This window comes from Seriola aureovittata, chromosome 14 (assembly GCF_021018895.1).
Source record: "Seriola aureovittata isolate HTS-2021-v1 ecotype China chromosome 14, ASM2101889v1, whole genome shotgun sequence".
NCBI classification, from domain to species: Eukaryota; Metazoa; Chordata; class Actinopteri; order Carangiformes; family Carangidae; genus Seriola; species Seriola aureovittata.
The window spans coordinates 9,152,064-9,164,364 of NC_079377.1; the positions used below are offsets into that span (position 1 = coordinate 9,152,064).

Genomic DNA, 12,301 nt, shown 5'->3' on the forward strand with positions numbered 1-12,301 from the left:
CCTTGGCTGGCTCATTAGCATGCCAACTTCAGTAGAAGAAAAGACATGAGAAAGAGTTAACACTGGCGTTGCCGCTGGAGACAGCTGCTGAATATGAAAAGTTTTTTCTAGACTGGTAAGTAAACAGCTGTTACTACTAATACTAATGTTGGCTATGTAGCAAAAGCAAAACTTACAAATAGGTCCTTTGAATCTCTTCAATAGGAGGCGTAGGTTCAATCATTTGAAAAATTTCTAACCAACTGAACGTTTTTATGAAAAGAATCTTATCAGACACACAAATTACTATTCAAAGTAGAGTATTTTTTATATATCTTCTTTACAAGACCAAATATCTCCAGGCATGTCTGGAGGATCAGGGAATCAGTTTGTTCCAGTCCCAATATTAAGTGTGTTTTTACATTAACTATTCTGTGGACCTATTTGTTCTGTCAACAAACAAAAGAAAGAAAGAAATTAAATTAATATTTTTAAATTTAAATCTACCTATCCTATCCTCATCAGCATATCCTGCCGTATCGAAAAATACAGCCTTACATCAAAAGAATGATCCAAAACAGGTTCCATGTGTTTCTGAAACAATCTGATAAAATCTCCCCATAAGAGGGAAAACTGGTCTGAACCATTAATTGTTCAGCATCTTGTCAGCATCTACCAAATGTAAAAGGCCTAACCATGTTAACTATCCCTGTTTCCTCATGATGCCAACTAATGTGACCACAGGGTCATGAAATCTCCAGTTGAAATAATGAAAATTGAAAGCAGTGAGCGTGATGGAGTGTTATGCGCAGCTTCTTGAAGGGTATTGCAATGTTAAGTGATATTAGATGCCAGCTGACTGTTGATGCATTAGATCCAGGTTGATTCGACTGCCATAATTGCACTGCTCATCCAGAGGTGGGGAGTCGGCCTCGGAAGAAAACAATACGGATGTGTTGAGGGGATGACACACTTGCCTTTGACTGAACACTCTAATCATCCACATACTGAAAGGAAACTATCGCTTGTATCTCAAAGGCAAAAATGTGTGACTGACAAGCGGGTCTGTTGTATCAGATGTTAGTTTTCTGCAAAACTAAACAACAACAACTGTATTTTGTGCATAATTCACCCCCAGTAGCACACATGATCTCGCAGCGCATGGTTTCAAAGTGAGAGTTACTGGGGAGCAACAATGAGTGTATAATAGCTGTTGTGTGGGTGTTTAATGTTGTGTGTGTGCTCGATGATGAAGCTACAATGTCAGTTGTACCTAGAAGGAGTACAAACGCTAAGGAAATATTATGTCATTTTAACAATTCACTGTCAACTCCAAATAATGTGATATTTGCCAGGTGCAGGAAGATGTTGGGACAACTGACAAACATTAATTTAAAAAAAAGACTCACAACAAGCTCTGTAAGCTAATGGATCAGGTGTCTGGAGCCACACACTCTCAGGCTCCTTCAGGCTGTACAAGGTTCTCTATATGCAGGGCAACTTCTTCCCTGCTTGTTACACAGATGGCTGCTGCAGCACTCCTGGCTCTGATTGGATGGGTTGTTACCAGACCTCATACATCACTCAAAGGTTTTCAATCAACCAAGTTTTTTTTTGTTTTTTTTTTCCTTTTTCCTTTTACCTTCACATACCTTGAGGCCTTGTTCTCTTTAGAAATGCCATCACACTTTAATATGCTTTGAAAAATCGCACATAGCTACATATCACACTTAATCACAGCAGCTTATCAGTGCACTGAGGAGGGCATGATGTCTGAGTGCAAAAGCTTTATTGATCTATAGTGTCTTTGTCTTGTTATTCAGAGGGAATAATTTTCATGAGTAACAAGGTCACAAGGGCTAAAAGCCTGGATGAAAACATTCAGGGATTCAGTTCTGAGCTCTTCAAAATAGCCACTATTGAATTTGAACTGGTGCAATTTATTTGCAATTTTGAGAGTAACGCATTGCGACAGCGGTGTGTATTCTCTTGCAGTTATTTATTCATAAAAACTCAGCGGCAAAAACTATTTTGGCAACTGGCAATTTAAAATCAAATCCTGATTGCAGTCTTTATATAAGTGACAAAGAGACAGAGCAGAAATCTTGAGTTACATTATACAAACTACTAATCTTTTTCATGCCTGAGAACTTTTCCAACTTGCTGTAATACCCAAATATTCAAATATTGGCTTTCATTGCTTTAAATTTTGAGTTATTTCTTGATCCTGCCAACGGAGAAACAGATGAAAGAAATGCTGAATGAGATTTTGCACTGAATTACAGAGGTTAGTGGAACAGAGGCTGACATCAGGACTTCAGCCCTCTCTTAATGTTACTAGTCTTTTACGTGTCATGTTAACCATCTTTACGTGAATCCTACTTACTTTCATGACTTTCAAAACTTTCTCAACCTCTAGTTTACATGTAAATATAAGCATGTCTTTGAAGCATGCTAGCTTAAGGAGAACATCACAAAACATCTCACCAGCACAAAAGCTTTCCTACTTTATGCCTCTTTTATAATTCTTAAATTAAAGCCCCACCACTAAGAATATGAAATACAAGTTTTGAGAATGTTCCAAAAACATTAAAAAATAAAAGCAGTAATGATGCAGAATATTAATATTAATATAATTTTGGTCGGCTATTTTTTCCAGGCTGTTATTTAGTTATAAGTGTATTATAGTGTAGAAAATAATTTTGAGAAGAAACTTTCCTCAGCTGTCAGGAGTCGCCCCCGCCAGCATCCTGATTAAATCCTACTGATATGAAAAGCAACAGGCAGTCTTAAGTATACATACGTTTATTGGAAATTCCCTAAACAAGAGTGCAACACAACCGATGCAGAAAAGCACACTTAGAACAGAGTTACATTCACACACACTCCCTCAGCTGCCTCAGTAGCACGTTGCAGTCTGACAGTGGGACTGTTGAAGCATTAATTCACTGAACCAAACTTGGAATATACAGTAGCTCATTCAAATGTCCGCTGCTGCATGGTGAAAGACTGCTGATTTGCATATAATAATGAATAATGCGGTAACACCAATGATCTGATTACAAGGTGGATTTTTTTTTTTTTTTTTTTTAATCTAAACATTTTTGTTTCCAATGATATGTTCATTCCACATACAACGGTTCAGAGTTCCTGTCACAACAACAGACGCAGGCTCCAACGATCACACTTTGACAAGATACATTAGGCTCCTTTGTTTTTCTTCACGGACAAATTTCACACAGCTGCAGTCCTTTATCGTACATAAAGTATATAAACAGCGAAACACAGCTCAAAGAGTTCTCAAGGCCAGACATGCTTATTCATAGAAAACAGTCTTTTCTCATAAATGGAACTGGCATGCCATGAACAAAGATTCTTAAGTCTTACACTCTTTTTTTTCTTCAGACATCTATTCATTATAGTTGATAATAATTTCATTATTCTTTGATATTTTTTTAGTTACTTTTATCCCTTCAGTCCTTGGGAAGGTGAAATGATTGAAGAAAAAATCACAAGCACTGGTTGCCCTTGAGCATCTGATTTGAAAAAATGGAAATATGTAATATAACTTTTTTTCTCTGTAGAAAATTGAACTTTTATTTCAAAATGACACATCCACTGTCTGAAAAAAGTGACGCCTACTTCTACAAAAGTATCTATAGCACCAAATTAAAACAAATCATGGAATGATTTGAAGGATTCTGGGAAAAAATAAATCTTTAAAAAGCAAAAATACTTTTACAGACATGATTTTCTGAACAACATTTTTTCCAATATATACTGCACCATCTAATAGGAGAAAACTAAATGACAAGGTACAAACATCAGGATGCCAAGTCAGGCGAATGCAGGTGTATAGAACATAATGCATCTGTGTTGCAATCATTTCATCACCAAATCTGCCTCAAGATGTCAAAGTCTCACACTCACAGATCTCCAGACCCCTGCTGAAAGACTCTGTAGAACCAGCAAGCAGGTTACGAGTTTCCCTCCAGTCAACTCTCAGAGTCTCGTCACAGAGTCTGATGTGCAGAGTCGAGTACCTCCCCCCTCTCGTGAAACCTTCGGTCTTTGTAAAGTTTGATTTTGTATTGCATTGTTGTGGGATAGGCCTTTTCAAAACCTGCACGCACAAACACCGTTTTAAAAAGCTGCCAATGGGTTGCATTAGTGATAGACATTAGTGGAATTGAATAAATGACTTTTAAACAAATTCTGAACGCAGAAAACCTTTCGTCATCTTTTCATGTGCCACGAGCCAAATTGTGCCCAGAATTAAGCTTTTTACAAAAAACAAGTGGTCTTTTGACAGTGAAGACAGACAAATGTAAAAACACCAGACTTACATCCTGTCAAGATAATAAAATTACAAAATAGCCTTCTACATTTGGCTTGGTGCTCACTTCATATAATGCTATTCTGACGGGCTATCTCATGTTTTTCCTTCCTCACTCGTGAGTGCAAATATATAATAATTCCCTTCCTATGTTGTGTGATTGGGTTAGAGGTAAGCTGAGATTGCACCTTCCCATTAATGTCACAGCAATGGCAATAAAAAAAGAAAAAGACATGGTAACCAAGGCAACACAATTATCCATCATTTCCAACATAACTTGTAAGAGGCTACAAATTGCTTTGTTGATGACAGGCAACCAGTAATCTGGCTATGTGTCATCACTGTTAATAAAGCATAACAGAGTGCATACAACCCAAGCAGAAAAAAGCTACAAATCTTTGGTGTCTGCTTCGTTTCAATGCAGTGTCCCTAAATTAAGGCTGGAAATATTAATAAATAACAGAGCTTTAATGGATGAATAATACATCAAAATCGTTGTCCCGGATTCAGGCCTGTCATCTGCTGAATGCTAGATTGTCTATTTGTCAGGCTGCAGTGGCCTGAAAGCCATTTGCAATGCTTGGGCAGTCCATGGGGCAACTCATATAGTCCTAATGTCCTGATAAGCAGTGGTGGCTGACCTCCCTTAATGAGGATTAATGCAGGATCAGATTGGAGTTTTGTGCCTGTCTAGGCGCACTTCCGCCACGCCATTCCCACCTGCCCGTTATTGATTGCACTCATTGAGCTACAATTTGGGTTCATGTCCCCGTGCAACCCCTGGGAACATGTGTTAGATGCAACACTTGTGAGAAATAAAGTTGGTGTGAGGGAAAAAGAATGAGGGGGTGGGGGATGGGGGGTTGATATCTAGAATTGCACTGAAAAACTGTACAAGCCAAAGAAAGTGGGGAGAAATGGAATAATAAAAAATGGAGGAAGGTAGAGGAGTTACCATAGTTTAGATGGTGGGGAACACTGTATAATGCCCCCATGACACGGACCAGTGCCTTTCTTTTGTATTAGGGCAATATTTATCATTATGCTGCTATGGGCAACCAAAAAGTATTAAAACCAGAAAGGGCATGACTCTAGAGTAATGCCAAATGTCTTTCAGTTTTAAACCAACACATTGGTGCCCCTCTGAAAATGCAGCGTACATCTGAATTTCCGACTGAAATGCACAGAATGTCACTGAATTTCTGGAACTAGTTTCTATCAAATTTTGTTTCTGACTGTCACATCTGACATACAATATTATATAGTTTAATTAATGATTGATTTCATGGTTTGATTGATTGATTGATTTCATGGATTGATTGCTGTGACATTTCATGGGATTTCTCAGGTCCTACCAACTTCCTGTCTTTGTCCTTAAACCGCCAAACATTAAATATGTTCCACCATAAAACAAGCTGCCAGCCACATCTCTTGTTGAGCAAAAACTACCAGCAGAAACTGGCAATATTTTCATCTTCCTTCACAGCCATTAGTGAGACTTGTTTCCTCAGGTTTTCAACATGTTTTTCACTCTTCCCTCTCAGTGGTGATGTCCCATATATGTAGGTTCCTCTTATACATCACATCTAAATATAGACTTTCACAGCTGCTGAGCAAGAACGAGATATAAAAAAAATGAAACAAAAAAAGAATGTAGGTGTCATCAAGACTGGGTGTAACAGTATGGAGATGGGAAGGTGTATTTCTGTCCATTGGAATGTATACAAGACCCCAGTAAGTCACTGGGAACGGGGGGGTGGGCTTGGCGGCTTGGTGAGGGTGTTGGTGGGAGTTTCGATGGTGGCTACTAGTCATACTGGCCCTTCAGTCAAGCCCTCCAGGGGAAGGGTGGTGGCATTGTCAGTGGGTTGCGGGTCGTCCTGGGGATGCGAGGGTGCGTGGGCGGCGGCAGCCAGACTGGCGTAAGGCAGGTGGCAGTCCATGTGCAGGAAGGGTGGGTAGTGCTGGCGGTAGCAGATGTACGCAAACAGCAACCCGATCACTCCTCCAACAAAGGCGTCTGCAAAGTCACACAAACACATATATTTTCAGGTATGTAGCTATATTTAATTTTAGCCTACGCAGAGGCAGAGAAAAAAACACTTGCTCGTAGAATGAACACAATTAATTAGGCATTACTGTATGTGCTATAGTGCTTCAGTGAGCGTTGATCATGCCTGGTTAGTTTGGAGGTTGATGAAAGTAAACTGAGAGGCGAAGTGATGAATCTCTTCTACTGAGCACTCGCCTTTGGGCATGCTGTCTCTGTCACTTTGTCATCTGTGCTGAACAGTTTCGTATTATACCTTTCCCCCTTTAAGCTGCAATACATCATATAATATCACACTGCCATGCTGAATATTAAGCCTATATTGCTGGGTATAGATCAAAATGACATGGCCAGCTGGTGGCTGGAAGAGCCGAAGGAGAAGCTTCCATAATATCAAAAATGATCTTTTTCCATAGCTTTCCCTTTTATTTTCTCATTCTGGGAGAAAAAGGAAATATACTATAACATCGATTTCCATCACTCAAGAACTTTACAATGCATGAGCTGAATGTAGCCTAAATGTTTCATCGACTCTTGTCAAGTGGTTTTACTTTGGTGGCCTCACTGAAACAGTGATTGGAAGTCTAGCCTCTCTCTCAGGAGGACAGAGCGCACCTCCGAAGTGCCGAGGGATGGTGAGAAATTTGGTATCAATCAAGAATGGCTCAGCAGCTTGTGTTTACACTCGGTGCAGACTGGGTCCCCTCAAGTTTAATGGACTGCACTATTGCTGATCTCCCAGCAGACTCGGGAGAAGGAGGAGGAATTGTGTGCAGAGCTAAGGAATACTAAGAGCAGTCACAAAGTGGTCAAGCTCACCTGTAACTACTGAACGTAAATAAATCCTGGTTGTTAAAAGAGTTGTCTGTTTCGTTGCTGCCCTGCTCACCAGGAACATATGGCTTTCGGAAAACTAATTAACACCATATGACAGAGCTGTCATCGCATTACCACGTACTGTCTCCCACACCCCTTCCAACATATGTATTCTCTTCCATCCAAGTCTCCCTCCAGTTCTTTCAGAGGAGATATGAAAAACTGAGGCTTGTAATTATAATTTTCTTCTCAGGCTGCTGAATTAAATGCTCCCTCACTGTCATCTGAGGCAGTTTTCAGGAAATGAAAACCTGTCATTATACTGTGTGTGACAGAAAACAGTCTTATAAGATGCAATTTTCAGTCTGATGGGAAAATAAGCATGCTGCTCGTCCTGATTTACTGTACATTCATATGTGTTGAGAGCCTTTGTCAGTTTGCCAGTCATGCTGATTAAGATAAAAATTTGAAACGCTGTTGGAAATAAGCATCACCCAGAGTTTGCTTTATAAATTCTATATATAATATTTATAAAAATGCCTTGAGCAAGGTGTGATTGAAACAGATTTGTCCACAGCAATCCTTCTCAGGCTGACACGAGCAGATTTAACAATATATAAGTTGAGAATACACAGCATTTATTTCACATTTTGATTAATATGTCTTGTGTCTGAGCCGTTAGGCAGACCTTGCCAGTGGTGTTTGTAGTCGCAGGTCCGGGACAGCGCAATCATCATAGCGCTGTAGAGAGGCAGCACCATGGCACAGAGACGCCAGCTACGCCCTCGACCCTGATCCGTGAAACACTGCAGCTTCCCGGCCAGGTAGAAGGAGGTGAAGCCAAGACCAGAGAATGCAACTAGCAGGCAGAGAAGCGGTCAGACAGAGAGGAAGAAGAGAAGCGGGTCAAGACCGAACATGATATTCAGCATTCGGATTATAAGCTCTCATCCTGACGAATCCTCTTGTTCATCAGCAAAGACATGAGCTGCGCACATGTCTCGGGGGGACTGTCTTGTAAAACTCAATCACACTGCAGGATGGGGAAGTCTGCAACAGGCGATGGGGAAAAATAAATAAGACAAGACAGCATTTCAGCATTTCAGACAGAAAGTACACAATGAAGAAGGCAGATGGGAGATTTGCAGCTTGTCCACTGCCACCCACTCGCAGGTATGCTCACTGAGGGACGAAACTTCAGTCTGTTAGGCAAATATCTCCACACTAATTTCACTGCGTGTGACAGGCGCCTGAGAGCAGGCGAAAGCAAACAGACAGCCACATCTACACACTTACAAAGCACAACCCACACACTGAAGGAGACTTGTTTATGCAATGTACATACTCCAAAGTGGAGTGTGTATGTGACATCGGTTTGCATCCCTGAGCCAATACATGGTACAAAATGAGGTTCTCAGTTGCTGGTTCTTGTGCAAACAAAGATAAGAAAGGGACTATGTCAGTCCTAAATTATACCACGTTTACCACACTAGAGTAGAGTTGATGCATAATATTCAGTTGGTCCAATAACTCTCTGCACAGACCCACCGATGGCCCGACAACCTGAGGCCATGGTGAAAACCGTACACCTGCCTGAGAAAGAAATGTGGCTGAGCTTGCTGGCCATGCCGTGCGGAAGTTTGAGTCTGTGTTTGAATTGATAGCGGTCGGTGTAAGAGAAAACAGCGGTGGTCTGATTGCATGAATTAAAAGTTGTGTGATGGAACCATAAAAGGTGGTGCTGAGCCGGGGTCATTAGTTTACTGCCGCAGCGGGCCAAAACAGCACACATTAGCACCCATCAGCTGCCCATTTGTCACTCAACCCAAAAGCCGGCCAAGAATACTAAGGACGGGGGGACACGTGTGTTGCCTGTAGATAGAGAGGAAGCATGGTGAGAAGGCAGAGGCAGAAAGTCCACCTGTCTCAGTGCTTGTCCTGCTGTCAGGGAGAAAGAGTTGATTCCATCAAAAACTCAGCATTTTCCATCAGGCAATTTACACCAATAAATTGGATGTATGGGATAGGCTGATATTAGGTCATCCAGTGTCAAATACCTCTGAAATGATTGATAATAATGTATTTCCCCTGACTGCATTTTTACTGTAAAATTCAGCTATGCATTGAACTCTTCAGCAGGACTGAATCTAGTGTGGGATTTTGGTTGGTTTCCACAAAGGCATGTGTGGTGTACTGTACATATTGTTGTTGTTTCTACCCAGTCAAATATATCCGTGTACACTCCTGAGTCAAGGCGCACAGACACGCTGAAAACCTCCGAAGGTGTCCTGTGGTATCTCGCACTCAGATACTAGCAGCAGAACTTTTAAGTGCTGTAGGTTTAAGCTTAAGCTGATGATGATGATGCGCGATAGAGAAAAAGTCCGGGACTGCCACGGTCAGTAGGACTTGCACTCTGGTGACCATGAATGTCAGTGTAAAATTTCATGGCAATCCATCCAATAGTTGGTGAGATATTTTTCATATTAGGTGGTGAGAGCCACGTGGCTAGCTTTGCCGAACACAGTGAACACATTGCCTACTGCGCAGATCGCTTGGGGTGACCGATAGAGACCTGCCAAACGGCTGGTGTCGCCTTGTGAGTTTGACCAAATGTGCAGTACTCAAGTCTACGCCCAGCAAACATCTAACCTATCCATGAGTTTGACCAATCATAGCACCCAATTCGTTTTCCTTGCCTGCAGCAACACTTTTAATCTTGACTGTTTCTCTCCTCACTCCAGCTGGCACGCGCACGCATGCATGCACACACACACACACACACACACACACACACACACACACACACACACACACACACACAAATGCACACAGAGCAGGGGAAATATGAAATGTTAAAAATTTATTAACACTGTGGTATATAAAATTCTGCATATAGTCACTCTCACCACCCATAAAGTGTACCACATGGGTTTTACAGACAGCAACACATTACGGTCGTACTTTCTAGCTCAGTTCATTGGCCAAGTCCTGTTCGGAGGTCATGAAGAAACCATCAGAGATCCTCAGCCTCAGCGTCCCTCAGTGCCAATTCATTTCACTTCTGTGCGAACTCCTCATTTCCGTGTGATTGGAACAGCAGCTCACATCATTCATTTTTACAGCTCTAACCATGCCTAAGATGATTACATTATTCATTTGGAAAGACATGACTAAATTATCCATGATATCCATGACCCAGAATGCTGACTGAACATTTAAACTTAGAAAACTTGCAGCAGTTTTAAACGAGAAGATGACACATTTGCAAGACACCTTTTTGCAGTGTCTGCGATGCTGATCCCTCATCACTTATACATTGACTGCAATTTTGTAACACTGAAAGAAACACACTTACTTATTAATCATAATGTGAAATTTCATCTATACTATTTGACTATAATATACATTGCTCAATGTGTTATGTCTACTGTTTCTTCTCTTTTATTTCTATGTGAAAACAGTACACGAAAAAATGCTCAGGATCCAGCAGGGACCCAGTTTACCGCTATTCCCCACTGTCATTATTCATTCAGAGATCTCATGGACCACTCAGGACAGGTCAACACACACTCAGAGGGTGAGCAACACATTTCTTCACCCAGTGACCGTTACATTGTGGGCAATTTAAAGCGTTTTTTGGACTGGCTGAAACCACAGACACTGTAAAGCAAAACTATGATTTAATGTCACTTCAAATACTTACTGCAGCTTCAATTAAATAAAACTAGGTCATTATTAGTTACTTGACAGGTTGGTTTCACACTCTGAAATCAAGCTAACGATCCATTTAATATGTGCAAATGTTTCTGAGTGTGTGGCTTCTACGCCAATGTAGACGGTAATCAAGACAGAAAAATATGATGTAACTGTAAATGTTAACTTCTCTGTTGGTATGTCGACCTGTTTCAGAACTGTAACACAGATATCAGGCGATTGGACAGGACAGCATTTGAATGACTAAAGGTATCATAAGGAAAATGGTGCATTGTAGCAGTAAACGTGTATGCTTTACTTCCGTACAGCACACAACCAAGATGTTTGCAGACAACATCTTGAGGATTACACTAATAGAAATGCTTTGGTGGTATAAATAATACATGAGCTGGGACAGCCAGTGTGTATTTCCCACACTCCAAAGAGACGCGCAAACATTGCACATTTCTACGTGTGAAATTAGCATAATTAACTGAGGCAGCATATTTGCAGCGTTGGGGTTATACAGTGAAAATTAGGTGTGCTCAATAATCACTGAAGGATGCTCCACTAGAGGCAGAAGGAGTCCCAGTAAGGCCAGAGGACAGAGGGGAGACAGACAAAGGGAAAAACATCATGGTAATGAATCCACTTAATGCATTTTAAAAGCCTTGAAAAATAATTCCCCTTAGACTAAACAAAGATGCCTAATGAGAGTGATGAGTGCAGCGCGATTGCTTTTTTTCATCTTCAAAACAAGCACAAAGTTTATTCAGAAGCTGTAAGTGAAGAAGAACTGAGTCTGGTTGCACTTTCTTCAGAAGAAAATGGGGGAGGGGTTCTGTAAACTGAATTGAGAAAAAGATTCAGGAAGGTTGAAGCAAAAAAAAAAAAAAAAAAAAACCTTTCAGAACAAGATGTGATTAATGACACAGTAATTCAATGTACTTGTAGGTACATTATGAGGGCTCATCAAATCTCTCACTGGGAGGAAAAATATCATCTGTCTGACGGTGGAGGCACGTAACTGTATTAACTCCATCTAAAATAGGCTGTCATACTGAGCATTGTAAATGTCACAGCATAACTAGCTCTGAGGGAGCTAGACACAGTAGGCTACTTCTTTATTTGCATTTTGAGGAAACAGTGGTTGTTGGGAACCTGCAGAGCATACAGAGTACATATTGATATTTAATCTTCATCAGATTTCATGTTTTTTTTTTTTTATTGTCTGTAATATTTTCATATGATTGGTTGCCGGCTTTCAGGTGATGCATGCGGTGTCTGAAGTGTTCAGCACAGCATGATGAATTGAAATGGGCATAACTTGCACAGTTCATTCTTATACAAAACTAACACACCTACACAGGTCGGGTTTGGTATGAAATCTCTCAACAATTGGACGGACAGTTGGATGGACTGCC

General features: G+C 40.7%; 1 protein-coding gene across 3 annotated transcripts in view; it reads right to left on the minus strand.

Annotated features, from left to right (window-relative positions):
• Positions 1-2,768: 2,768 nt before the first annotated feature.
• plpp4 (phospholipid phosphatase 4) overlaps positions 2,769-12,301 on the minus strand; it is a 49,033-nt gene continuing 39,500 nt past the window's right edge. For 2 of the 3 annotated variants that reach the window (XM_056396390.1, XM_056396393.1), the window contains exons 6-7: positions 7,870-8,040; positions 2,769-6,335 (exon numbers count right to left, since the gene is read on the minus strand). In XM_056396390.1, coding sequence (XP_056252365.1) covers positions 6,127-6,335; positions 7,870-8,040 — 380 coding nt within the window. In that variant the 3' untranslated portion in view covers positions 2,769-6,126. The remainder of the gene's footprint in view (positions 6,336-7,869; positions 8,041-12,301) is intronic. The other variant, XM_056396391.1, reaches the window with a different exon arrangement.